General features: G+C 52.5%; 1 protein-coding gene across 3 annotated transcripts in view; it reads right to left on the reverse strand.

Annotated features, from left to right (window-relative positions):
- The window catches only part of NOS3 (nitric oxide synthase 3), a 29172-nt gene extending 5428 nt beyond the window's left edge, over positions 1-23744 (reverse strand). The window contains exons 1-20 of one of the 3 annotated variants that reach the window (XM_058179303.1): positions 23163-23743; positions 20645-20747; positions 20373-20518; positions 17296-17458; positions 16893-16984; positions 16664-16805; positions 15662-15801; positions 15103-15277; positions 13798-13899; positions 11379-11573; positions 10296-10369; positions 9995-10139; positions 9318-9422; positions 7899-7966; positions 5992-6108; positions 4318-4492; positions 3468-3597; positions 2949-3027; positions 1284-1471; positions 124-293 (exon numbers count right to left, since the gene is read on the reverse strand). In XM_058179303.1, the coding sequence (XP_058035286.1) occupies positions 124-293; positions 1284-1471; positions 2949-3027; positions 3468-3597; positions 4318-4492; positions 5992-6108; positions 7899-7966; positions 9318-9422; positions 9995-10139; positions 10296-10369; positions 11379-11573; positions 13798-13899; positions 15103-15277; positions 15662-15801; positions 16664-16805; positions 16893-16984; positions 17296-17458; positions 20373-20518; positions 20645-20747; positions 23163-23272 (2619 nt within the window). In that variant the 5' untranslated portion in view covers positions 23273-23743. Of the gene's footprint in view, positions 1-123; positions 294-1283; positions 1472-2948; positions 3028-3467; positions 3598-4317; positions 4493-5991; positions 6109-7898; positions 7967-9317; positions 9423-9994; positions 10140-10295; positions 10370-11378; positions 11574-13797; positions 13900-15102; positions 15278-15661; positions 15802-16663; positions 16806-16892; positions 16985-17295; positions 17459-20372; positions 20519-20644; positions 20748-23162 lie in introns of those variants that run through there. The other 2 variants (XM_058179302.1, XM_058179304.1) reach the window with 2 other exon arrangements.
- Positions 23745-24137: the final 393 nt, after the last annotated feature.

A 24137-nucleotide genomic window follows, 5' to 3' on the forward strand; every position in this document is an offset into this window, starting at 1 on the left:
TCGGAGGTACCTTCCATGATTCTGTCATTCTTCTAGGGTCTTCTGCTCGAACAGGGAGTTAGACTGGATGATCTCCAGGGTCCCTTTCAACTCTGTGATTCTCCATTCGAGCTCCATTCCTACCTGGCTGAGCCGTTGTAGCTTCTCCCGCTCGCCCCGGTGTTCAGCCAGGGTGGCCAGCAGCTGTAGCAGCTGTGGGCTGGGTGCCGTGGTGATGTCCAGGAAGTAGGTGAGCGCCTGGCGCAGGGTGCAAGGGGGCAGGCGGTGGCTGGGCACCCACATCCGTTTCACGCCTATGAAGGAGAGAGAGAGGCAGACGGGAGAGAGGGCGGTGGAGCGAAGTGTGACACGAGTTCCCAAACTGGGCTCCAGCTCACATTGGTACTCCTTGACATATGACAGCCTGTTTAGGGACTGTTCGAAGTTTCAACGACAGTGAAAAAAAGTGTTTTTCACCCTTACGACCGTTGCAAGATCCCAGTGTCCGAATTCGGACGCTCAGCAACAGACTCTTATTAATGACGGTCACATGGTCTCCTTTTGCGACCGACTGACAAGCCCTTCAATTAACCTGACGACTGTGGCAAGAAGGGTGGCAAAACGGGACAAAATTCAGAACAGTCACAGGGGGTCCTCGACTTAAGACCACTCATTTAGTGACTGAAGTCTCAACGGCAGTGAAAAAAGTGACTTGGGGCTGTTTTTCACACTTACGACTGTGGCAGTATCCCTGTGTCAAAATTTGGAAGCTGGCAACAGATTCGTGTTTACGACTGTCGCAGTGTCCAAGGGGTCACGTGATCCCCTTTTGCGACCATCTGATGAGCAGAGTCAATGAGGGAGCCACTTAACGACCATGCAATGAACCTGACGGGGGGGATTCGCTAAACGACCGTGGCAAGAAAGGTCGCAAGATGGGACCAAATTGAGAACAATTATTTCACTCAGCAACCATACCTTTGGGCTCAATCCTGGTCATAAGTCAAGGACTTGCTATAACTTTGGGCTCAGTTGTGGTCATAAATCAAGGAATGGGCCAATTGTGGTCGTACATCAAAGACTACCTGAAATTTTGGTCTCAATTGTGGTCGTTAAGTCAAGGACTCCCGGCGGACTCCTGCCCCCTCTCCTGGGTGGGGGGTACAAAGGCAGGGCACCCGTGTGGTCTCGCATCCCATTTTTGTGTGTAGGCGAGACTGTTGTGGCCTTCCCTGCATTCAGCACAGGCATGCAAATTGGTCCGAGAGGCTCTGCCCCGACTCCTCTGTCTTCCCAGCTCTCACCCTCGGTGCCCGCCTCCAGGGTCTCCACGGCGACAAGTTCCTCGGCTGGCGGGGGGTCCTGGACCAGCTGCATCAATGCGTCTACCAGCTCTGGCCGGTTGGCAGGGAAGATGCTGATGTGGTCGCCAGGTTGGTAGTGCAGCTCTGGTTGGTTTCCTGTCTGTAACCGTACCAGGATGGTGGCCCGGCTGGTGGGAGGGGGCAAGGCGTCAGTGAATGTGGAGCCCCCCACGCCATCTGAATCGATGCCAAGAGGGGTGCCAGGGCTGTGCTCCATGAAGGAGATTGCATTGGGACTCCTGCCCTAAACCCCGGGGATGGACTACATGGCCTCAGAGGTCCCCTCAACTCTAGGTCTGCAGGTAAAATACTGTTGTGGTCCACCAGCAGCCTGCGGACCTGGCAGCAGAGTCTGGACAGTGAGGAGGCTGGGGGGGGGTGGGGGACAATGGACCAGTCCTGGAGTCAGAGGAAGGCCCGGCCGAGGGCTCTGCGTCGGAGGCAGAGATGGGGCCAGGGCCATCTGGGAGCGATGCGCGGACTCCAGAGGCAGACAGCAAAGAGTGCCAGAAGGCAAGAGCAGCTGAAGCACAAAGGACGATTCAGGAGTAAGGCCAGGAGATGATTGGTCACCCCCATAAGGCTTAAAAGAGCAGCAACGAGCCATTGGGTTCTTTATGGAAAAGCAATGTTGATTCCAAATCTTCTTGTCAGCATTTCTTGAACTTTGGGGGGGCGTTGTCAAGAAAAGCCTTTGGCAGGTTGCCAAAGACAACAAAGGTTGGTGATAAGGCTGAAGAACTGTTAAGAAGTTGTTGTTTTGGACTAAGCTGAGAATGAATTGATTCTCAGCTGTTTTAATAAAATAAATAGGGCCTCTGGTGGCTCAGATTGCTAAGAAAGTCTGTTATTAACAGCAGCTGCTTGCAATTACTGCAGGTTCGAGTCCCACCAGGCCCAAGGTTGACTCAGCCTTCCATCCTTTACAAGGTAGATAAAATGACGACCCAGATTGTTGGGGGGGGCAATAAGTTGACTTTGTATATAAATATACAAATAGGATGAAGACTATTGCTAACACATTGTAAGCTGCCCTGAGTCTTCGGAGAAGGGCGGGATATAAATGCAAATTAAAAAAAAAGTGTGTTCAGAACTGAATTGTGTTTGGTAATCACTACTTGGGCCTCAGTCACCAAAAATTCAGGTAACCCTCGACCTACCAAAGTTTGTTTCCTGAAAAAGACCGTTTTTCATCCTTATGACCATTGGGATTGCCTGAGACAAATTCAGACGTTTGTCCGACGACTCAGATTTAGAACCAGGCTCAGGTGATTCCCCTTTTGCGATCTTCGGATGAACTGAGTCAACGGGGAAGCTGGATTTGCTTCATGACCATGTGACTAATTTAAAACCACTGCAGGGATTCATTTAATGACCATGGCAAATGGGGCAAAACCCGCTGAAGAAATGTCTCTCTTAGCGACACAAGCGTGCAGAAGTTGAGAACTACTTGTATCTCCATAGAGTTGAGCTCAGCCATGGGGAGATGAAACCAGGAGAGGGGAGGGGAGGGGGGCTATGGAATTCAGGAGAGACCCTTCCACCCACTCCCCTACCTGCAGAAGGCGGGCACCTCCCACCCCACCCCACCCCGAGGACTCTCACCCAGAATCAGCGCTCTGCAGGTTCTTGACTGAAATGACGTAGCATGGAAACACTTTGCGTTTGTGCATCTTTGTCAGATCTGAAAGAGAGAAAGAGACTGTTCAGCCACACAAGTGGGGAGGGGTCTGCATCTCCCTCCACCCAGAGGTCTCCCCACGCTGAAGCCAGGCATTCCTAAAAAGAGGGGAGCACCATTTCTGGTCAGAAAGCCCCACCAGCGTATTTGAGGAGGGAGTGGAGATGAGCAACCCTGGAGCAGGAAAGCTGGTGCATCAAATAGGATCTTTTGGGGGCAGAAAAGGAGGGGGGCAGAGGGGAAGGCTCCGTGTGCCCGTTTGCTTGCCTCCTGCTTGTGCGGCCCGTTTTTGCAATGAGCCACGGCCCGATATTGGGTTGTGGACCTGGAGATTGGGAACATCACCAAGGTACGTGCTCAGCTGCATTGGCCAAAGCCCGGCCAATTGGCCAGACCGAATAAGGGGGAGGGAGGGGGCTGCTCTGACCCTCCCCCTCCTCTACCTGCCAGGAGGTCAAAGGTGGCACTGGGTTGGGCCAGGACCCGGTGCCGGTTGCGCTTCCAGCTGCAGCGGTTGGAGAAAACCTCGGTGGAGACGGAGTCGGACTCTACGCAGAAGGTTTCGCAGGCAGCCTGCAGGAAGAATTTGGAAGAGGTCAGGGAGGGGCACCTGCGGCAACCTCCCCCCCGCCAGGTGCATCTTCCCGGGCAGGATACAGGTAGTCCTCAACTTACAACAGTTTGTTTAGTGACTGTTCACAAAGTTACAACGGCACTGAAAAAAATGACAGGACCATTTCCACACTTCCAACCATCGTGGCATCCCGATGGTCACACAAACAACATTCAGACACTGGGCAATTAGCTTATTTATGACAGTCGCTGTGACTCAGGGACATGTGATCCCCCTTTTGTGACCTTCTGTTAAGCGAAGTCAATGGGGGAAGCCGGATTTGCTTAGTGACCATGTTGCTAACTTAGCAACTGTGGGCATTTGTTTAACCACAGTAGCCAAAGGTTGCAAATGATGTTCCACTTAACGACCATGTGGCTAACGGAACAACTGCAGGGATGCGCGTAACTACTGCGGCAAAAAAGGTCGTAGAAACAGGACAAAACTCGCCTCACAAATGTCTCACTTAGCAACGGGAATTGGGTTGTAATCCGAGGACTACCTGCACACACTTTTCCAGCTGGCCACCAGGTGGCGGTGATGCCTTTCCTAAGGAGACGGGGAGGAGCCCAAGTGTTTGCATGAACACTTGGCTGTTTCTGAGCAGGAGGACCTCTGAGAGAAGGGGATTCGCTTTTGCAGGGTTGGGGGCCCCGATCCCGTCACTGCCCCACACCCACCTTGAAGACGCTGGAGGCCCAGGTGCGAAAGGACTCCTCCTGGCCGCAGAGTTCGTCCCCTTCACCCAACGGCAGGATACGCTCGCCGCCCAGTTCCTCCAGCCGGGTGTCCACTGCGTGGGCGAAGGCACAAAAATGGGGGTATGCGCGGGATCCCAGCCCAAAGACGGAGAACCTGAGGAGAGAAACACAGTCCTGAGCATCTTCTTCCCTCTGGGGCTCGGTTGAAGCTGTGGGAAGGGGGGACTCTTTGCCCAGGACCAAATTCGGTCAAGGCGCGTCTCTTCTCCCACCCCACAGCTTGGACAATTCTGAACTTCCACCCAAGGAGGAGGAGGAGTTTTCTGTGCCCCCCATTTCTGCCAACCCAGCTAGGAGGGCCCTTGAAGACAGGGAACCTGAGGCCCTTCCCAACATATGACGGTCACTGAGCAGGGCAGGAAGAGGGGCAGGTTTCACAGAACGGCAAGTGATGCCTGGATAACAAGAGGGCAATCTCAGCACCTCCTTCCTCCTCCAGAAGGGATGTTTCTCTTCATCGGAGATCAGTACAGTTGGATAAATCAGGGGTCCACAAAACCCCTGGTCCACAACACGCTAGTGGGCCCCTTGCGCCGTTCGGAAACCAAAGTGGCAGGTGAGCACGCATCTTACGTGCCATCTCCCCTTGTGTGAGCAGCAGACAAGAGCGTGGATGTGTGCTTCATTTCTGTGCCTGCCGCGCACAGGGAACCATTCAAAAAGCCGGAAAGGTTGAGATAAGCTATCATTAGTCAGGATGAAACCCGTGAGTGTCTGCCCCCAGATGGACCTCATAAACCAACATTTGTTCTGCATGCCAGCTATCAAGTAGACTTCGCCTTCCCTTGCTGGCTGTAAAAGGTATACGGGGAGTCCTCGGCTTACGACTGTTTGTTTAGTGACTGTTCCAAGTGACAATGGCTCTGAAATAGTGGTGTTTTTTTTTTTCACACACTCAGGACCATTGTGACATCTAATCAAAGTTCAGAAGCTTGGGAAGTGACTCAGATTTATGATGGCCACAAGGTCTCAGGGTCAGGCCGTCCTCTTTGGCGACCTTCTGACTGGCCAAGTCCATGGGGAAGCCCGATTTGCTTAATGACCGCGCCGCTCACTTACAACTGGAGCAATTAACTTAACCACCGTGGCGTGAAAAGATCACAAAATGGGAGCAAACTCAGCCACATGAATTGGGGGCTCCATCATGGTTGTAAGTAGAGGACTAGTTGCAATGATAGGGATAAAATTAATATTTCAGCAGCCACGGACCTACTACGCTATGTTTTAATGCTTTTGATTATTGGTGGAATTCAAAATGGCTGGGAAGAACGCAAGGGGTCCCCCAAAAGAGTGGGGGGGCCTGAGGGGTGGAGCAAAGGACTGTCAATCAAGAAGGAGAGAGAGAGAGAGAGAGAGAGAGAGCCTTCTCCTTTTCCAACCTCTTTTCCAGAACTGGCCTTGGAGCCAGAATGGCAGAGGGAGGAACTGGGGGTGGGGGTGAGGGAACTGAGGGTCATGACACACACACACACACACCAGCAACTATATATCAACTCCCTCCCATCCCTATGGAAAGCCCTTCGAGTCTCAGCCCCACCCCCCAGCAAGACCCGGGCTTTGGTCCTGGCTCCTGCCTGGTTGCCCGGAACCCACCTGAGGGTCCCGAGGGCCCCAGCACAGTCGGTGTTGCTGGACTCCCGGCGCTTCCTCTTCCAAAAGGCCACCGAGGGATCCGACTGGGAGATGCTGTTGAAGCGCATCTTGTAGCTCCTGAGGGAGGGAAGAAAGAAGGAAGAGAACAGGGAGGATGAGAAGGAAGGGAGGGAGGGAGAGGAGGGAGGGAGGGAGATGGAGAGGGAGGAAAGAAGGAAGGAAGGAAGAAAACAGGGAGGGTGAGAAGGAAGGAAGGGTGGCAGGAAGGGAGGGAGGGAGGGAGGGAGGGAGGAGAGAGGGAGGAGGGAAAAAAGGAAGAAGAGGGAGAGGAGGGAAGAAGTAAGAGGGAAGGAAGGGAGTGGGAAAGGAAGGAAGAAAAGCAACACAGTGTACGGAGAGAGGGAAGGGTGGGAGGGAGGGAGAAGAATGAGGGAAAGAAGGAGTGAGGAGCGGAAGGGAAGGAAGGAAAGGTGGGAATAGGAAGGAGGGAGGAAAAAAGAGGGAAGGAGCAAGGGAAGGAAAGGTGGGAATAGGAAGGAGGGAGGAAAAAAGAGGGAAGGAGCAAGGGAAGGAAGGGTGGGAGACATTGAGGAAGGAACAAAGAAATGGGTGGGGGGAGAGGGATGAGAGATCGAGGAAGAAAGGAAGGAAGGGGGAGGGAGGGACGAAAGAGAGACGATGGGAGGGAGGGAGGGAAAGAGGAAGGTGAAAGGAGGAAGAAAAGGAAGGAATAAAGTTTAATACCGTAAATATTGGTAGATGTAAGCCACATGGATCATAATCTTTGGGGCTCCAGAAATGGGGTCAGAGCATGGCTTCTGATGCTCAGAGGCCAGAGGATGCCAACATCTGGAGCAATTTTCCAAACACCCATTGCACTTACGGTAAGTGGGGAATAAGACTCCATCTTAGGGGCTGCCCCAGATGTTTCAGAAAGTAAGTTATGGGAACTGTAGTCTCATAAACTACCTTCCCAGTCTTGTATCTCCCACGTATGCTGGACTTCAAGTCTCATAACGAATCAAGAAGAGGGCCGTGAAAATATTTGCAGATCCCTCGCATCCTGGACATAAACTGTTTCAACTCCTACCCTCAAAACGACGCTATAGAGCATTGCACACCAGAACAACTAGACACAAGAACAGTTTTTTCCCAAACGCCATCACTCTGCTAAACAAATAATTCCCTCAACACTGTCAGACTATTTACTGAATCTGCACTACTATTAATCTTCTCATAGTTCCCATCACCAATCTCTTTCCACTTATGACTGTATGACTATAACTTGTTGCTGGCAATCCTTATGATTTATATTGATATATTGACCATCAATTGTGTTGTAAATGTTGTACCTTGATGAACGTATCTTTTCTTTTATGTACACTGAGAGCATATGCACCAAGACAAATTCCTTGTGTGTCCAATCACACTTGGCCAATAAAAATTCTATTCTATTCTATTCTATTCTAACCGTGGATGAAGGTCCACCACCTTTGGGGAGGGTGCTCTAATGCCACTGATCTGCTACAACATGGGATGGTCTTTGTGTGGTTCCTGGTATAATCCCGTGGTGGTTGACTCACAAGGACTCCCCACCAGCCAGATGCCAGAAAGTTCCTTCAGGCCCTCAAAGAACTCCAACATCATTCTTTCCAGAATGTGCCTTCATTGGGACTTCCCACAATGTACAGTTGTTCAACATGATGATTCCATACACAATCAATCTTTGAAGACCTTTTCTACAGAGGGTTCCCTGCCCAGATGATGGCCAGAACTGGGGAGGTCTCCTAGAGGAGAAGGTCCAAGATGAAGGACCTCCAACCAAGCTTCAGCAGCTTAATCCATGGCTGGTTCAGAAAAGGCCTCAAGACCTAACTAGGAGATAGAGAAGAGGTGGCAAGGCTTACTTCTGAAACTCCGGCTCAACAGTTCCAAGATAAGGACAGGACATCTCCATCAACGCCTTGGAGAAACTCTGGAACGAAAAAGAACCAACCAAGGAGAGAAGCAACCTAGAACAAAGGAGAAACTTCCTAACAGTGAGAACAATTAACTAGTGGAACATCTCCAGATGTTGTGGGTGCTCCATCACTGAAAGCTTTCAAGAAGAGACTAGACAACCATTTATCTGGAAGGGTACAGGGTCTTCTCGCTTGGGCAGGGGGTTGGACTAGAAGACCTCCAAGGTCCCCTCTAACAATATTATTCTATAATCCCAGATCAATTAATCAGTGGAAAACTTGTCTCCAGAAGTTATGGGTGATTCATCACTGGAGGCTTTCAAGAAGAGATTGGACAACCTGTTGTCTGAAATAGTACAGGGTCTCCTGCTTGAGCAGGGGGTTGGACTAGAAGACCTTGAAGGTCCCTCCCAACTCTCTTATTCTATGTTCTATGTATCTGAGGCAGATTTGAGGGTCTCCTTTGGTACAAGGAAGAACCCAACTGGCCAGGACTTGCTGAAGGATAAGACTGGTGTAGGACCTTGTCCTACTAGAGGGCGCAAAACTCTTCTGTTGGCATCTATCCATCCAACCACCATTATCCCCAGCACACCGGGAGGAGGAAGATGGAAGGAATAAGAGGCCGCCTGGTCAAAAGATGGAGGTGACCACTCAACATACCCCAGGCTGCCTTGGCTAGGAGGCCTGATGGGTTAATGTCCACTTATCTTCTCATTTGTGAGGAACTTCAATCTCAGGGAGAAGAATTTTCACATTCCAAGGAACCAGGAGAGGACCTCAAAGGATTTTCCAAAAAGTTTCTGGATTTTCTTGGGTTTTTTCCCCCTTGAGAACATTTCGTTTCTCATCTCAGAAGCTTCTTCAGTACTTCAACCTTCTTCAGAACTTCGGAAGCTCCTCGGATGAGAAGCAAAATGTTTCCAAAGGAAGAACCAAAGAAAGTCCAGCTGCAACCATGGGGCAACCATGAACTGGAGGATTGAGACTCTCCATAGACATGGAGCCAGAGAGGACCACTGTATCTTCTAGAGAAGATAACCCAAAGCCTCCAGAGGAGCATGTCTCAACCTTGGTGACTTGAAGATGAGTGGACTTTAACTCCCAGAATTCCCCAGCCAGCCTTCAGAACAGTGTTCCTCCATCTTGGTGACTGGAAGATGTATGGACTTCAATTCTCGTGTTGGCTGGGGAATTCTGGGAGTTGAAGTCTACGCATCTTCTAGGCGCCAAGATGAAGGAACATTGATCTGGGGGCTGGCCAGGGAGTTCTGGGAGTTGAAGTCCATGCATCATCCAGTCACCAAGATTGGGAGAACCTTGTCCAGATGGTCCATCCACTTCGGCCCAGGTTAAGGTCATTACCTCTCCGTTTTCAGGTGGGTCCCCATTGCCAAAGGTGCTAGTGACCACCAGAACGAGGGTCTCATGCTCCAAGGACACCACGTCGTATTCATCGAGGCACATCACCTATAGGGTGAGAGACGCGGAAACACGAGATGAAAACGAAAACATCTTCCATCTCCAGCCGCCACCGATCTGGACCTCCAGTTGTTGAGGGTATCTGCTGTGGGTTTCTGAGATGAAGGAGGTTGACCATCTGAGGAAAGGAAGGGCTGTTCTCCTTCCTTATGCCCTGCATGGGCGTCCCCAGTGAGATGTTCTCCTGGACCAGATAGAAGAACCATGTAGGAAGGAACCATGACCCAGTCTGGAAGAATTGGGAGCTTCACTCCAGGTTCCTCACTCATGTCAACCAGTTGACCAGAAAGCCCTTGTTATAACGCGACCTGGTCTTGCATTCTCTGAAGGTTCTCCCACAATGATGGACATGCAAGTCCACTGGGTCAGAGACCATGCCTGACCCAGGTGTGGACTCCCTGAACCCAGATCACATAGCTTCTCCAGCCCCAGGACTTCCCCCACAATGCCAGGAAGGTCCTAATCCACATGTCTTCCACCTTCTTTCACCTAATTCTCTGAGGAGAGCTGGAAGCGTCCTGTGGAGCTTCCCCAAACAAGAAGGGTCATGGCAGGCTCACCTTGGGGGCGAAGGCTGACTGGAAGAGCTCCTTCAAGCTGAAGGCATAGGCCTTGGACTTGCCCGTCTCCGAGGCATAGAGGATGGTGGCTTTGACCCGTTGGGCCATCACGTGACCCATCAGCTTGGCGGAGATCTTGACGGCGCTGGTGAGAGAAAGGAGAGAAGGGTTGCGGAGGGCTGGACCTCTCAGGTCCATTCCACCTCTTACTCCGGATGGAGGTCACGAGACCAATGGGGCAGGTCTTCTCCTCTGGTAGACCTCCTGGGTTTGGAGAACCCGAGGAAGGAAGAGGGCTTACTTGGCGATTTCTTTAAAGGTCTTCTTGCGGGTGATGGTGGTCCCTTTGGGGATGTAGGACTTCCAGGGGTCAGCCTGTGGGGAGAGAGGGTCTCTTCAGGGGAGGGAGCGCGGGGGGAGGTCTGAGCCCCCACCTGGGGGAAGAGGGAGGAGCTGAAGGCCTCCTCCTGATGGGCTTCCTAGCTGTCCTTGGGGTCCCAGAGACTCGGGAAGGCCTTGACTTTCAACAGAACCATTCATTTAGGGACTGTGGGAAGTTATGGCCCAGGAAAAGTGACCTAGGATAGGTCTTCACACTTACAACTATCGGACATCTCCTCCTCTTCCTCCTTCTCCCCTCTTGTCCTCTTTCTCCTCTTTCTTTCTCCCTGTTTCGCCTTCTCCTTTCTTCTCCTTTATTTTTCTCCTCCTCCTTCTTTCTCCTTTCTTCTTCCTCTTCTCCTTCTTTCTTTTTCCTTCTCCTCCTCCTCCACTCTGGTCCTCTCCTCCTTTCTCCTTCTCCACCTCCTCCTCCCCTCTTGCCATCTCCTTGTCCTCCTCCTTTCTCCTCCTCCTTCCCTTTTGTCCTCTCCTGCTTTCTCCTTCTCCTTTCTCCTCCTTCTCTCCTCTTGCCCTTTCCTTGTCCTTTTTCCTTCTTCTCCTTTCTCCTTTCTTCTTTCTTTTACCTTTTTCTTCCCCCCTCTTGTCCTCTCCTCCTTTGTTTTCCTTCTTTCTCCTTTCTCCTCCTTTCTCCTTCTCTGCCTCTTTCTCCCCTCTTGTCCTTTCTCCTTCTCCTTCTCCTCCCTCCTCGCTCCCCTCATAACTCAGCTTCTGGGCCATTTTCCATTTTTCCATCCCACAAGAGTCTTTCTGAACATGGGTGGGAGACAACCAAGTTCTAAGTTAAAGCCCCCCCCCCACGCTCTTTCTTTCCCAGGTGTGTGTGTGTATGTGTGTGTGTGTACCCTCCAAAATGTTGAATTAATTAACCGATACAGTCCCGGGTGGCAATCAACAAACAGCCAATAAAAGCCCCAAGGGCTATGAAGGAAGCACAGCCCCCCTCCCTATCAGTGAACTGGGGGGGAAGGGAGGGAAGACCCACCTGGTATCGGAATCCGGGGGAGAGCTGGTAGTTGACCAGCTCCTGGTGGAAGACAGGGGTGAGGCTGCCGGAGATGGGGGGCACCAGCCAGAGCCAGTCGGCTGGGCAGCCTCCCCGGATGCGCTGCTCATTCTCCAGGTGCTTCATGAAGGACTCGGCCACTGCGTGGTGGTCCACGATGGTCACTTTGGCCAGCTGCGGAGAAGGACCGAGGGCAGGGTCCCATCAGCCATCATCCACCACACCCCCGAAGCCCCCTGGACTCCCCCCCAAGGGTGAAAGGAAGGGGTTGTTCCTGCCCCTCCCACAGATCACACAAAGCTAAGGGAGGGAGGGAGGGAGGGAGGGAGGGAGGAAGACCTTTTGTCTGAGTGAAGCAAGCAGCTGGGGTCAGGGTCTTCCCTGGAAAAAGGGGGTGGAAGAGCTAGAGGAGGCGAGCTCCAGGCAAGCCCCAGGACTGGGCAGAGAGACCTGGCTGGCTGGGCGGGTGGTGGTAGCAGCTTTTCCCCGGACCAAGGGTGAAATGATCCCGGTTCGGATCGGCTCGCCTGATACGGAAGCGATGGCGGCTGCTGGTCGGAGAACCGGTGGCCAAAATCCCTGGCCCCGCCCCCCTGCCTCTGCTGAGCCACACCATCAGCAGAGGTTTTTTTTTTTAACTTTTAAAAGCAGTTTTTCTTCAGCCGAAAACATGCCTTTAAAAGTAAAAAGCCTTTGAGGCTCCCGCTGCTCAGTTGAGATCGGCAGAACCTTTAACCTCTTTTTTTTTAAAAAGTTTTAAAAGGCTCCTCTGGTGATCTCACCTGAGTTCCTCATCAGCAGAACCTTAAAAAATATTTTTTTTAAGAAAAAAAGGAAACCTTTTAAGAGATTCTAAGGCACTTACCTAATTTCTGATCTAACGCATGGCTTTCCCAGCCCGAAAGGAGCAGTTTCAGCAGGGAGACAGAATCAGTTGCTAGCTAATCTATTTCCTCAGTGAGCAACTAACCTGCCTGCTTTGCTGGCTGAGGAACTCTGGGAATTGAAGTCCACAAACCTTAAAGTTACTAAGTTTGGAGACCCCGATCTAAAAAATATAAATAAAATAAAATAATAAAATAAAATCTTTGTGCAGCTTTCTGAGATTTGGTGTGTTTCTGTAGTTTTCACTCTAACTACACAAACACACAAAATCTCACAAAGCTGTATCTGGCATTTTGTGTGTGTGTGTATGTGTGTGTGTGAGTCAGTTGTGTTGTGTGTGTGTAAAGTGTGAAAGTTGTTTTTGAGCTTTTTGTGGCTATGTGAGGTTCCTGCTTGTTGCAAGGACCATTTTGAGTGAAGTGAAGCTGCTTTTACATTGTTTGTGTGTGTCAGTTGTGTTGTGCTGTGTTGTGTGTGTGTAAAGTGTGAAAGATGGTTTTTGGTACTACTTATTGTTTTGTATATTTTGTTTTATTATTTTTATTATTTATTGTTATTGTTATTTTATTTATTGTTATTGGCCACGCCCACCCAGTCATCTGACCACCAAGCCACGCCCACCAATTAAGCCACGCCCACAGAACCTGTAGGGAAAATTTTTAGATTTCACTCCTGCCCTGGACCCTAAAGAGATGATCAAGAAGGTCCATTTGGGGGGGGGGAGGGAAATCCAGGTACGAGACCCCAAGAGTGGTTGATGTGGGCTGAGCTGGGGGGAGAGGGGGAGACAGCAGGGGGGGAGGGAGACACCCCCCACAACCGCATTGGGTAGCCTTATTGTCAACACCTATTGTAAATCTCCACCTGCAGCATAAAAGCCCCCCACCCCGTGTGTGTCTTTGCCCCCTTGGCCAAGAAAGAGGCCCCCCCAAATCAGAATGTAAGCCGCCCTGAGTCTTCGGAGAAGGGCGGGATATAAATTCAAAAATAAATAAATAAATAAAAAGAAGGGACCCCACCCACCCTGGCAGAAGCCCAACTCAGGTGGGGATGTGGGGCAGCCCTCCACTGGTCAAGCTCTGCCCCCCTCCCCCCAACTCTCTGCCCCCTCAGCTCATCCAGCCATTCCCTCCCCAAAAGCACAGGCAGTCCTCAACTTACAACCATCCATTTAGTGACCGTTCAAAGTTAGGACGGCCCTCCCCGAAAGAAGGGACTCGGAGCTGAAAACCATTGCCGCGTCCCCACAATCCCCACTCGGACGCTCGGCCACCGGGCTCGTCTTTACGATGGCCGCAGTGTTCTGCAATCTCCTTTTGCAACCTTTGCAACGGCCAGTCAAAAATCCACGGGGAAAGCCAGATTTGGCTGAAGAACTCTGCGACTCGCTTAACGAATGCAGGGTTTCCACTTAAAGCCAGCAAGGAAAAAAGCAGGGCCTCGCGGGGTAACCCAAATGCGCCGCTCGGCGCCACCTGAAGTCAAGGGCTCTCTGTCTTGGCAGCCCCCCTACCTGGAAGCTGTGCAGCACAGCCACGTTCATCTCTACGGCCGCCTTGTCCTTCCAGAGGGAGAGGGTGGTGCCCGTGTCCAGCCCCATCTTCTCAGCCACACCCTGCAAGAAATGCTCCAGTTATGCGGGGCAGGAATCTGGGGAAGCAGGAGCAGACTTTTAGGGGGTGGTGGGGGAGTGGGGGTGTCTGTCCAGGATGGCCTGCAGCTCCATTTGCAGAGAGAGGTTGCTAGGTATTGGGAAGGGGCGCCTGGATTTGTTTGTTTTCTTTATTTTGAACCCGTTTTTAACATTTTTATAAACAACTCGAGGTGGCCAACCTATCCAACAGACCTTCCTCCTCCTCCTTTCCCCATAACAACAACCCTGTGAGGTAGGTTGCTCCGAAAGAGGGACTATTCCAAAGTCACGGGGCTGGCTTCCATGCCTAAGGCGGGACTAGAACTCACTGTCTCCTGGTGATTGCCCAAAGTCGCCCATCTATCTTCCAGGCCTAAGGCAGAACTAGAACTCCCAGTCTATTGCTTTCTACCTGATTCTGGAACCATTAAACCAAATTGGCTCCCAGTTAGGTGCCAGGACCCCATAGATCCGTGAAAGGGGGCTGCTGAAGGTGCTTCTCCTTGCTTATGGGGGAGCTCTGAGAAGCTTTGGAGCCCCCGGGCAAGTCTAAGTGCCCCCCCCCCAGTTCTCTGCGAGGTCTTAGTTTCTATTAGAGACCACTTGATGCCCAGGGTTGGAGACCCCGGCCAGGTGAACCAAACACCCCCCCCCCCCCGATTACAGGTTGTCCTCGACTTCCAATGATTCATTTAGCGACCATCCGAAGTTACAATGGCACTGAAAAAAGTGTCTGTTTTTCACAATTATGACCATTGTGGCATTCCCCACAGACACACGGTCAAAAACTGGATGCTTGGCAATTGGTTCATACTTATGACCGTAGCAACATCTCAGGGTTGTGCCGTCCCCTTTCTCCAAACAAAGTGAACAGGGAAGCCAGATTCACTTAACAACCGGGGGACTAACGGGAGGGGAAGGTTCTGCTTAATGACGGTGTCTAGAAAACTCATCAGACTCACGTCACCTATGTCCCACTTAACAAAACTCACCTCATGTATTTCTCGCTCACTTCACAAAAGGGTCAAAACTCACTTCACATATGGCAAAAACCGTGGGGCTCCATTGTGGTCATAAGGCGAGGACTACCAATATAGGGCGGAGACTGTCTGAAAGGGGGGGTCTCCTTCCCCCTCCTCCCTCTTTTCTCAGGATCCCAGAGGGGGCATTGGAAAGAGCCCCTACCTGCAAGAGGTTGTAGCGGTGGGCATCGCAAAAATCCCGCATGCCAATCTCACAGCCCACGTACCAGCCGCTGAACGGGGCAGCCGGGAACTCCAGACCACCAATCTCCAGTAGCATGTTGGCCACAGCCGGGAGGGCATACCAGCGGAGGCTGAGTTCTTCAAACCACGGCAACCTGGAGCAGACGGGACGTGCAACAGCTGAGTAAGACCAGTGTACAAAGGGGGAATTGTTGGGAGGTTTGGGAATCCCTGGAAATGTCCTTTGTGCAACCACCACACGAGTGGGAGAAGAGAATTCGTGCCCGTAGACTCTTCCAACCTGGTGCCCTCGACCACAGCTCTGCTGTTGGCAGCATGTGGGCCATTGGCTGTGCCAAAAGGGGTGGGTCGTCTAGATCTAGAGGGCATTGGACAAGGGAGCCCAAGAGGTCCACCAATCTGTGAGGTGGCTCTCATCGAAGGAACCTGATCCCTGTGCTCTTGGGCGCGTCCGAGACTCCCCAGGCACCATTTTGCCCCCCTGATCTTGGGGTCCAGGTCAGCCCAGTTGGACTCACGTGGGGTGGGTGATGGGCACCTCCAACACCAGCTCAGGGGGCAGGACAAAGAGTTCGGGGTCCTCATCCGGAGCCTGTAGCAGCAGCGGGAGCACATCAAAACGGCTGTAGGGGGGACGCCAGCCATACTGGATGCAGAGCTTGGGGGGTGCAAAGAGAACCACAGTGGGGAAACGGCCCCCAAGAGTCGGCTCAGCTCACCCTCCCCTCGCCAGCTTTGCCAGCAGTCCTGAGCCCCTCCCCACATGCAGACCCTACAGGGAGACCCTGTGGGCCAAGGTGGCAGTCTTGCAGCGGGGACTACGAAAGGGGGTGAGGGTGCTCCTGTGTTTGAACCTGGATGGAGATGGATGGAGGGTCCGGGCCCCTTCCAGGGCCCAGAAGGAGCCCTCCACTCATTCAGACACAAGTTAAAGGGAGGGTAGGATTTGAGGACGCAGGGTTGAGCCTGTCTCGTCATTGATTTTCAGTACAGGTGGATTTACAACCACAATTGAGTCATTAAATGAGACAATTGTTCAGTGAATATGACCCCCTTGGTCGACTTTTCTTGCTGGAGTTGTTACATAATGCTGCCATGATCGTAAGTATGAAAAATGGTCCAAAGCCACATCGTTCAGTTTTGTTGTAACTTTGAATGGTCACTAAATGAACTGCTGTCAGTGGAGGACTACCTCAACTTTTCACACAATGTTTTTCACACTTAATGACCATTGTAATGTCTGTGTGGTCATGTGATCCAAATTCGGACACTGAAAACTGACTCGTATTTATGATGGTTGCAGCGTCCCGGGATCACACGATCCTGTTTCGGGACCTTCCAACAAGTAAAATTGAGTGCAGAAGCCAGATTCATTTAACAACCATGTGACTCACTTAACAACAGCAGGGATTCACTGAACAGCTGTGGCAAGAAAGGTCGTGAAATGGGACAATACTCAACGAACAAGAAAAATTGGGCTCGATTTTGGTCATAAGTCGAGGACTACCTGCCCTGCTCACCTCGGTGATCTCCACGTTGGCCGGATCTCCTAAGACGGAGCCATCGGGCTGCTTGTACCCAGCGTAACGGATGAGCTGCTGGTTCCAGATCCGGAAATCCCCTCGTCCCGCTACCCTCGGGGGGAAAATGGTGATGGCCGACCTGGCAGGAAGGAAGCGAGGGAGAAACCTCAGGGTTTGCAAGGGGGCCCTTCCGACACAACTGTCAGTCTGCGCCTGCAGGGCTCACCGGAGGTTCCCGCGGTTGGTGGCGTAGTTGATGTGAGTGCACAGGAAAGTGTACATCTCCTGGGCGTTGGTGATGTCCCGTGCGTCAAAGACCTAGGGGGAAGGAGAGTCAAATGGGGAGCAGGGATGCCCCGTCTTTTGCCCGCCGGTGGGTATCAAGTGGGCCCAAGACTTGGAAGTTCTCCGTAGTGGGGACCCCTGAGAGATGGATCCAGGCAAGAAAGGGGAGGGTGATCCTGGAAGAATTGCTCAGGAAGAGGGCAAGAGCCTTCAGCCTGATATCCCCTTGCCAGCTGGAATCGGGGAGCCTTTATCACAGACACAGGTCTTCCTGCAGTTGGGTTGGCTCTGCCCGTGGGAGCCCAGCAAGGTGAACAATTCTGATCCAGCCACTCCCGACGAACCTGCAGCTTGTTCCACTGGATGCGGCCCAGGCAGCGTGCCGCATTGCGCCATGCATGCTTAGCACCGAAGACCAACTCGGCCTCCACCAGCTGGTAAGTGCCGGTGGTGGCAATCTGTTGCTCCACCTCCTGGAGTCGTTGGTGGTGGGCCTGGGACTCGGCCCTGGGGAGGAAAGAGAGGACCACAGAGGTTTCCATACGGCGCTTCTCTGCATTGTCATCTCAAGACAACGGCTGTACAAGGTTGGGAGAGTGCCCAGCTGGCCAGCATCGGCTGCTCTTTCCCGGCTTCTGAGCCAAGGATTCCAACTGGCCGGCTTCTACCATCCCTGCCAGGTGGGCTATGATAGTCCAAGGACACCCCACCCCCTCCGTGCAGCTGGGTGAACGCCCAACCAGACTGGAAAGCAGCTGAAACACCGGAGATGAAGTGCCCACCCGTCGGCTTGTACAGGGAGTCTTTGACTTACGACCGCAATGATGCTCGTCAGCATCGAAGAACAGTTGGGCAGCCAATCGCTGGGAGGGTGGGGTAATCTGAGTATTCCTGCAGGGGGACTTGAACACAGTTCCCCAAACTTTCTGGGTTGGCGGCCCGGGGTGGGGGAAAGGAGGGATGATTTTGTGGGAGATGCAGGCCAGCACTAGCCTGATTTTTATTTTTATTGGATGGGTTTTTAAAATTGTGTTATTTTACAGGGGAGTATGTTTTTTAACATTTTGGGCATTTAAATTAGTTTTTTAAGGGTTGTTTTAAATTATTGTGTGTATTTATATTTTATCTGCCTGTTCACCGCCCTGAGTCCTTCGGGAGAAGGGCGGTATACAAATTAAAATATTATTATTATTATTATTATTATTACTTGCGCGAGAGGGACCGTGAGCCCCTGCGGCACTCATGCATGTGGGACCATGAGCATCTGTGACACTCACATGTGTGGGACCGCAAGCACCTGCAACGCTCGTGCTTCAACGTTGATGCAAGTGGAGTGGCGAGCCCCTGTGACCTTCACCCGAGTGGAATCACAGCCCCGTGCAATGCTCGCGCGTTTGAGACCCAGATGCGAATAGGCCACAGCCTGGTATTGGGCCGCAGCCCACAGATTGTGGACCCTGGATTAGAAGATCTTTGAGGTCCCTTCTGGCTTTACAATTGGAGTCTAGTGTGCCACAGGAACTCTGAAACCAAGTCGGTACATAGTACATAGTACATAGGTAGTCCTCGACGTATGACCATAATCAAGCTCAAAACTAGCTAAGCGAGACATTTGTGAAGGACCTTCACCCTGTTACCACCTCATGCACCAAGTTTCTTAAGTGAATCACTTGCATTGTTAAGGTAGTTGCAAGGTGGGTTGGCAGAAGGTCACCAAAGGGGACACTGCGCTCGTTGTAAGTATGAGTCAGTTGCCAAGGGTCGGAATTTTGATCCTGCAAGCACGGGGATGTTGTGACCGTCACTGAGGACTCTTCTAAGTTGGTTTTTCCCCCCGTGCTGTTGTCACTTGGAACGGTCGCTAAGTGAATGGTTGTAAGTCGAGGACTAGTGGTATCCTCAGTCACAGGGAACTGCAAACTGATAGGCAAAGCCAGTTAGTTTTTGTAAGTCAGAAATCACAGCTAAGAGGTTACTGGCACCCCCCCCCCTCCTGAAATCACCAGGCTGAAAGGACCTCGGAGCCCAGCCCCCGCCCAAGGCAGGAGTCCTTACGGGTCGTTCTCGACTTACAGTCCCAAATTGATGTCGCTAAGGGAGACTTTTGCAAAGTTTTGCCCCATTATGGGACTTTCCTTGCCCCCGTTGTTAAGTGAATCCCCGCGGCCCTTCAATCAGCTATCCCATCATTAAGCAAATTCAGCTTCCCCATTTGACTTCGTGTGACACTCGGGAACGCTACAGCCGTCATAAATCAGAAGCGTCCGAATGTCAATCCCGCGACGACAGTCGTAAGTGTGCAAAACGGTCCTGGGTCCTTTTTTCAGAGCACGGTGGTCATGCTGAACAGTCCCTAAGCGAACTGTCATAAGTCTAGGACTCCTTGTATTAAGAGCTGTATCCAAGCTGTTAAACTCCAGTGATGGAGATGGGGGGGGGGAGGGGAAAGTCCTCAGCCCCCTGCACCCCCACCCTGGAGAAATAGGGGGAGGGGCCTGTCCTGGAGGGAGGGGCTTACCGTAGGAGAATGGCCCTGCCGTGGGGGACGTCTCTGGACCCTCTTTGGGGTCTTTGGGGGGGTTTCCAAAACAGATTGGCATGGAAAGTTTGGCCTTTCGCTACCCCTGAAAATTGTCTTTATTGGCCAACTCAGGGCAGGGACGATGGGCCTTGGTGTGCCCCATTCATTATTTATTTCTCTTTCCATGCCCGGTGAGATAAGATTTTCCAGACTGAATGTTTTTACAAAGGGAGGGGAGGCCAAAGACCCACGTGGGACGTCCCAGGCTGGGAGGGGTGGGGAGGGGTCCGGAAGAGACGTCGGGCTGGGAGAGGAAGGAGCTCCGATAAGACGTCCGGCCCAAACAAGAGCAGGAGGCTTCCTGTGCCAGGCAGGGGCCTCTGAGCAACAGAAGAACCCCCTCACCTGGGGGGCCTCCGTGCCCCTTTGGTTCACACGATTTGGGGACGGGGGCTTGTTTGATGCTCGGGATCCTAATGGGGAGCGGTGGGACGTTCTGCTGTTTCAAACTTTTTCATTTGCTTTGTTCTGGGTGCCCGCTTGGCACCCCAAAAGCCTGGCGGATGAGGGCAGGATGCAGAGACAGAGAATGGGGGATGCCCCCTGGAAATTGGGGTGCCAGGTTTTGGGCTGGTGGGCACAGATCCCAGCCTGCAGGGAAAGAGGACTGGGTGCCCTCTGGGAAAATGAGGTGCCTGGATCCAGGCTCCCACCCCGCAGGGCGGGCACCATAGCTCCAAGGCCAACTCTGGCAGCAGAGACATCCTGTTGCCACCGGTGTTCTCTCCTGCACCCTCTCCTCTATTTCTGTGGGTGAAGCCGCGGCCCAAAAGTGGAAGATGGTGGAGGGTTGTGGGCAAAGTCAAGGGGTGCATGTTTTCAGGGGTGCCCAGGACTTACCGCTTCATGGAGCTGTAGTAGAGGGTGATGAAGTCCCGGGCCAGAGGCAGCAGCTCTTCCTCTGAGCGGGCACTATCTGGCCCAGACAGCATCTGTTTTGGGAGCATGGCGGAGCCCAGACAGCGTCTGGCACTGCATGGCACCTCCTGGAAGGGGCAAAGGGGGCATCTCCATGGCGGGCAAGAAGGCAGGAATGGGGGGGGGGGCGGAAAGAACCCCATTTTCCCCTTCCCACTGCCAACATCCCTCCCCACCATCGCGGACTCCCTCACCTGCCTGGCTTGGGCGCTGAGCGTGTCATAGAGAATGGTGCCCGTCTGCCAGTTCTTGATCCGGGCGTAGCGGGGAGGGTCGGCGGGGCGCTCAGCCGGCAAGCTGTGGGGAAGGGAGGGCAGCAGAGAGAGGAGGGGAGGTTGGTACAGCGAGACCCCCCAAATGGGAGGGGGAGAAAGATGCCATCCTGCCCAGCATCCCCTGGGCAGAACAATGGATGGTGCCCTACCCATGCCCTCTAAACAGCTGGCATTGGGACATGGTGCCAATGGATGGGACAAGGCAACAGCTCCCTCAAAGGTTTATTTGGCCCAAAGTGACCCACAAGGAGCCCCCGGCTGGCTGCCCAGCCCACATGGCATCCCAATGGATGGAGGTGCCAGCGGAAGAGGTCCATGCCGTCTCCAAGGCTGGCATTGGAGCATGGTGCCAGGATGGGTTGAGGGGGTGGAAGGAGCATTTGGGCAACTGAGACCCCCAAGAAGACACCGGCTGGCTGCCACTCTGCCCGGCCCTTTGGCAGCCCAGTGGATGGGGGACCCAGCAGTGCCCAGTTTGTGCCATTTTGAAGACTGATGTCGGGGCATGGGGCCAGGCTGGGACAAGGTGAGGGAGGGGGCTGGAGTTTCAGCAGCCCCCACAAAGGTGCCCTGGGAACAGAGACCTCCCCCCAGGAGACCCCATAAGGGGGGAGCATTTCCTCTTCCCAAGGGAGGGGGGGGGTTTCAGGCAGCTAAGTCCCTTTTTTCCCCAGCGTGGTGGTAACTTTAAACGGTCACTAAACGAACTGGGGTACGTTTGTTCTAGGCTTCTGCGAGGGTCTCCTGCTCGAGCAGGAAGAGATTGGGCTAGATGGCCTTCGAGGTCCCTTCAAATATAAGGTCTACCCTAATGGGAGGTGGTCTTCATTCCAGGTTCCAAAATGAGGAGGGGCTGCCTCAGATGACAGGCAGGCCGACCTGAGGATCAAGGAGCATGGGTCCTCCCTACCCCTCCTGCTCGGAAGGGGGGGGAAAGGCGAGTGGGGACCCTTCCCCACCACAACTGGCCTTCCTGGGCCTCAACTACCCCCTGGCAACCTCCCCCCCCCCCAATATCCCTGCCAGGAAGTTTTCTTTGAGGTCAGCACTAAAGGAAACGCCACCCCACCCCACCCACCCCGTTGGGCGGGAAGGAGGAGGAGGAAGGGTTGGGGGGGGTCCCTGTGAGGGGATTGAGCCCCCCCCCTCGCAGGGGAATTGTGTGGGGGCATTCCCAAGCATGTCTGAGCCCTGGTTCCGCTGGAGTTCAACCATAGCTGATTTTAGCCTTTGGGGGAGCCCCCTGCTCCCCTGTGGGGTTTTTTTTTTTAAACTATTTTTTATTAAGCTTTTGACTTTTAAAAACAGAATAAGGAAAAAGACAAAGTCAAAAACACACTAAAAAACATGACAAACGTAACATTACATTATATATTATTTTACAGCTTTCTGTACCAACATAGATATACATTCTCTATTTTTGTTCAATCGTTCGTCTAAGTACTTACATTTACATTATATTTATTTACATGATCATTACTGTCAAATTGACAGCATAATTTACGATTCCTAATTTTGACCCTATTAGTTTAACATTACAAATTATTGTTTTGATTCCTTTTTTCTAACTATTCATATAGTTTGTTCCACACTCTGTAATAATTCGACTCTTCCCTTTCCATAATTTCCAGTGTCATTTTATCCATTTCTGCTCATTGTAAAAATTTTTGAATTACTATTTCCTCTATTGGTACGTTATTTTGTTTCCACCCATACGCAACGATAATCCTTGCTGCCGTTAAGATATGTAGTATTAGATATTGCGAAGATTTCTCTATTTTTGGGTTAATTATTCCTAATAAGAAAAGCTCCGGCTTAAATTCGATTTTTCGTAGTGTGATTTCCTCCAACCAATTTTTAATTTTATGCCAAAAAAATTTTTTTTTATCTTGGGGCACATCCACCACATGTGATAGTATGTGCCTAATCTGTAACCACATGTCCAACGTTTAGGTGATAAATTTGGGAACATTTTGGCCAGTCTTGCTGGTGGCCATTGATGGAACATTTTATACAGAGTTTATAGGCTACTGCCATGGTTAATTTATAATTTCTGTCCCATAATTTGTCCCACTTTTCTAATTCTATATTATGCTCGAAATTTTTTGCCCAACAGATCATAGTTTCTTTTACCCCCTGTGGGTTAAGTCCCCTCTTGCACCCCTCCCCATGGATTTCAAGCCCACTCTCCCCCTTTCTGGGGTAACAGCTCCTCCCCTCCCCCGTGGGTTTAAAGCCTCCTCTGCCGCCGCCCCCCTACCAAAGCAACTCCGTGGGGTGGGCTTTTTTGCAATCCTGGCCCCCTAAAGGGAGACCCACTGCAGAAGTGGGACGGGGGTGAGGGGGGAGTCTCCCTCCATCCAGCAAAGCCCCAAAGCCTCTTTAGGGGTCCCGATTCTGGAAAAATGCACGCCCCCTCCCCCCCGGGTCTCCAGACCTGCTTTTGCCGCCGGGGTCGCTCTCCTCCGAGGTGGAGGGCCGGTGCCGGGAGCAGAGGGTGCGCCCGCGGGCGCCGGGCTGCGCGGGACCCCCGGGCCAATTCCCCATGGCTCGGCTCTCTTCAACTCCTCACCGAATGGCAGGAAATCCTGCGTTTTCCTAGGGCCAGGAAAGGCGGGTGGGGAGGGGGCCCGGGGGAAGAGGAGGAGAACGAGGAGGGTCCGATCCTGCCCGATCCCAGAGGGGTCGGGGTACCCTCCGGGCATCTAGACGGGCCCCTGTGTCTTTCCCCCCTTCGTTCGTTTTGAGGGTCCCCAGAAGTTGGGTGGGGTGGGGAGGGGGAGGAAAAGGAGGAAGAAAGTCCGATCCTTCCTGCTGCTGAATGACACCCCCACAGGGGTCTGGGCGCCCTCATGGCATCATGACAGATCCTGCCACTTCCCCCTCCCTCGCCGGTGCCCGAGTGTGGTGGGGGGGCTCAGAGTGGCTGCCCACTAAGGCACGGCAAGGCTGGCGGGGTTGGCATGGGGGGGTCTCCAATGGCTCCGGGAACCCCAAACATCTACCCCACAGGGGCAGCACTGCTCTCAGGAGTGGGAATTGGGCGGTCTTTGGCCCGTCATAAAACCTCCCACCTCTCCCATCCCCATCTGTCCTGAATAAGGCCAGGCTTGGTTTGGGAGGGTCCTATGTTCGCACCCCCCACCCCCCACCCCCCACCCCGTCTTCCTGAGAGAGACATATTGATGTAGGAGGTGGCAAGAATCACTAGATGACCTCTTAGATCCCTTCCAACTCTGTGATTCTATGATTCTGTAAGGGTCTCCTCCTTGGGCGAGGGGTGGGCCAGATGATCTCCAAGGTCCCTTCCAAATCTCTTACTCAATGAGGGTCTCCTGCTTGGGCAGGGGGTTGGACTAGATGGCCTCCATGGTCCCTTCCAAACCTCTTAATCTGTAAGGAACTTCTGCTT

This window comes from Ahaetulla prasina, chromosome 4 (assembly GCF_028640845.1).
Source record: "Ahaetulla prasina isolate Xishuangbanna chromosome 4, ASM2864084v1, whole genome shotgun sequence".
Classification (NCBI taxonomy): domain Eukaryota; kingdom Metazoa; phylum Chordata; class Lepidosauria; order Squamata; family Colubridae; genus Ahaetulla; species Ahaetulla prasina.